At 25.5% G+C, this 3,963-nt stretch overlaps 1 protein-coding gene across 1 annotated transcript; it reads right to left on the reverse strand.

Moving 5' to 3' along the window:
• Positions 1-578: 578 nt before the first annotated feature.
• On the reverse strand, positions 579-1,317 carry LOC127240676 (FCS-Like Zinc finger 17-like). The gene is made up of 2 exons (XM_051259480.1): positions 947-1,317; positions 579-861 (listed from the first exon to the last, which is right to left on the reverse strand). Exons 1-2 carry the CDS (start codon positions 1,192-1,194, stop codon positions 651-653), a joined length of 459 nt encoding a protein of 152 aa, XP_051115437.1. The 5' UTR covers positions 1,195-1,317; the 3' UTR covers positions 579-650.
• Positions 1,318-3,963: the final 2,646 nt, after the last annotated feature.

Below are 3,963 nucleotides of genomic sequence, written 5' to 3' on the forward strand. Positions count from 1 at the left end.
CGAAACATTACCAAGATCATCTCCGATGCAAATATATTTGGTGTGGTTTGACTTCAATCCATGCCAAATTTCACATTAATTTTAAAGTTTGTTCACATAATATATTTAGGAAGACAATTTTTTATAAATATTATTTCAAAGATACAATATAGACACATTAAAACAATATGCATTTTATTGATCCGTAGAAAATTAATTATTCAATATAAAATATTAATTTTTATATTATCAATACAATTCTAGTTTTTTCGGGTTATATATTTTGGATTTGTTTGTTCTTTATCTTTCATAATTTATAAATTTTTTAATTTTAATTTTAATTATAATTTATAGTTATTTTTAATAATATATTTTTAAATTATTTGTTAATTATATTTTATTTAATTTTTCTTATTTATACTAACGTGAACAATTTATCGAAAATGAAAAAGTACCATTTGTTTAAGGATCAAGGTTTATTATATTATTAGAATAGATCAACAATTCTAACGTTCTTCGATACATTTTTTTTTAAAAAAAAATTAATACACTGTACACATTATTTTTTAAATTATCTATTCAATTTGTTACTTTTCACATCAAAACAAACACGCTCATATATATTCCCAGCAAAAGGAGAAAGGCCAAAAAAAAATGCTCATATATTAAAACTACAAGAAAATAACACGGCCACGTTTCTCCGGCGAAAGCCGCCCACGGCGCCGTTGCCGGAACTCGTCCACCAAGCTGCCGGTCTCGCAGCGGCCGCCGCCGTGCCGGAACGAATTGAGGATTTTCTTCGTGGAAATCTCGATTTCCTTCATCTCGTCAAGGTAAATCTGTCTATCTCTACACTCCACGCTACAAAACCCCAAATCTCCTCTGCAAATCAAAACCACGGAAATCAAATCAAAATCGCGACCTACAATTTCATTGCAATTGCGAGAGTCAATGGAGCTCGAATTACCTGTACATGTAGATTTCTCTGTCGAGGCTGAGGCGTTTGTGGCAGAGATGGCAGGATTTGAGGAAGCAGCTGCAGGTAGGGTTTGGGGATTTAGGGATTTGGGGGAAGAATAGGATTGGGGATTTGATGAGGAGATTGGAATTGGAAGATGGAATACAGTCTGTAGTGATGATTCTGAGACCTAATTCAGTATTGTGGTTGGAAGATTGAGGAGCCCTAATTTTCTTGCTCCAAATTATTGCCAACATTTTTTTTTTTTTCTGTTTGTTATTAGAGAGAGAGAGAGAGTGAGTGTGAGACTGTGAGAGAGAGGAACAAAAATTGTGTGGGTGTGCTTAGAGTGAGAGAGAGATGAAGAAGGTTTGTGAGGTGGAAGCAAATGGGATATTTAATGGCGAATTTACAGAGAGAGAGAGAAAGGAATTGACAAAAGAACACAATTTCAGCACGTGGTTTTATCCAACTTTAAATTTAATGAAATAAATATATAAATTCTACGTCGTGCCATTTTACTGTTGTCACATATACTATTCTTTACGTCTTAAATCTGTCATTCGAATTGAATTAAGGTATTTCTTTTTAGACGTGCGAACCGCAGCCATTAACTCTGTGCACCGGGTAAATGATAGTCCAACGTAATACTATGCAAATTAAGTTATTTTTATTTTTTACATGTCCATATATAAATTATAGGAGTATTTATTTTTAATAAACTTGATTATAGTATTAGGTATAAATATTTTTACATTTATTATTACATCTTATTAAAATACAAGGTATTTTGTCATTTTAGTTTGTCTATTGCAGATGTATCCATTTTTTATTTTTTATTTTTTATTTTTTTATTTTTTTTAACGGTGGAGGATGGAGTATTAGTTTTTGATTTTCATAAAAAATATATATAAATATAAATCTTGTTAGTGAAATTAGAGAATACATTATTTAAATGAGACAAATAGTATTATTTTAGTTTTAAAAAACTAATCCGAAATTTGAAACTTTAGTTTGAGTTTTCATCCTTTTTAATAAAATAATTTTACTCTTATTTTCAATGAAAAAGTATCTACTCTTATTTTCTAAGTATTTATAGAATTATCATTTCATACATTTATTTTACTTATAAATAAATAAATAAACGCAAAAACCAAATACCACCTAATTAGGGTGATGATATTTGGTCCAAAAATTCGAAATGTCCACAAAATTTATTAGTATTTATAATACTACTTCATTAGTTCCAATTCAATGTTATTTATTTATTTATTTATTTATTATTGTTGTCTATAGTATTCCAAAATACTTATTTTCTATTATATAAAAAAAAATAAAAATTGACATGTCAAAATACCTCTAACATTTCTAAAATAATTCACTTTATTTGTACTTGAAAAAAATTTAAAAAAAAATCATAATTATTTTATATATTTCTACTAACTAATAAAATATTATTATTTTTAAAATTATCACAAAAAAAAAAAAAACAAAAACAAAAATTACTTTAATTGAGAGGAAAAGAATAAATATTTATTCAAAACATAAAACATGATTGGCTAAATACCTAACTTGCACTTAGGTATTACTCCTCCGTCGTTCATATGGCATCACCAATATTGTAGGCATGAGAATTAAAATGTTATATAATTAATATAATTAAGAATATACTATTAATAAAAATAATTATATGAAAATATAAATAATTATAAATCAAAGTTAAAATAATTACTTAATCTAATTACTATTAAAATATAAATTAAAATTTTAAAATATAATTAAAATATGTAATTATTTACAACCAATTACATGAAACATGAGATATTTAGAAATAGTAATACAGATACAACATATGGTACAAAAAGAATACTAGTATTGAGAAAAATAAATAAAGGAAAATAGATAATTAAATAAAATTATGCATTTTAGTATTTTAGTATGAATATGACTTTGTTTAAACAATCAATTTAGAATTTCAAGTATTATTTTATTTAAAAATATTAAATTAAATATTTCGTTTATAAATATCATATTAAACATTAATTTTTAAATTATTTAAACTTTTTAAAACTTTGCAAAAATCTCTTATTTAAGCGGAGCCGATGTTTTCTGTAATGGCTGAAAAAGGTCAATCTGAAAAGCATTCAATAAGCGTGTTTCCATTTTCTGTGCACTCTGCGGACTAATGATTAAAAAATACATAAAAGGCGTAGGAAGAGAAAACGTGGAAGTCGTTTCAGCAATTTTATCGTTAGATAGAAAAGAGGCCGTACTGTCATACCATGTGGTCTTTCTCCACGCCACTCATATAAATTAATTGCAATAAAGTAATCCGTATTTCAATTAATTATTTTCAATGCAAAGTTGAAATAAAATAATCTTATTTACTTTCTCATTTCCCACTTAATAATTTATTTATTTTTTTATTTTGGTCTATTATATAATAAAATGTTTATTTTATTTTTAGTAATTATAGTATTTATCTAATATTACAAATATCCTTCTAATTTACAATATATTACACAAATAGAATTATATCTATATAATAGGGTTAATTTAATCTTTTTATTTTTATTTCTATTTTATTCCAATATAATACTAATATTTCTAAAATTTCATGTAAAAAATAGATAGATATATATGAAACGGAAAAAGTATATCTTAACGTCTCCATTAAAACATAATACTCTCTCCGTCTCATATACTATGGCCACGTTGCCGTTTCTGTCTGTTCCACATAGCATGTCACTTTCTTTTTTTGAAAAATAATTACACACTTTAATCTCATTTTAAATTTTTTAATGTTTTTTTAAAAAATTTGATTAAACTAATTAGTTATCTTAATTTTAATTTATAATTATTTATATTATAGGATAATTATTTTTACTAATATATTCTTAATTATCTACTGATTACACTCTTTCTAAAATACCGTATCTACAGTGTAGCAGACACTATATGTAAGACGGAGATAGTAATAAATAAATAAATAACTTTGATAAGTTCATCAACGCGTAAAATAAAAT

The sequence above is a fragment of the Andrographis paniculata genome, unplaced genomic scaffold, assembly GCF_009805555.1.
Source record: "Andrographis paniculata isolate CXL003 unplaced genomic scaffold, ASM980555v1 Contig18END, whole genome shotgun sequence".
NCBI classification, from domain to species: Eukaryota; Viridiplantae; Streptophyta; class Magnoliopsida; order Lamiales; family Acanthaceae; genus Andrographis; species Andrographis paniculata.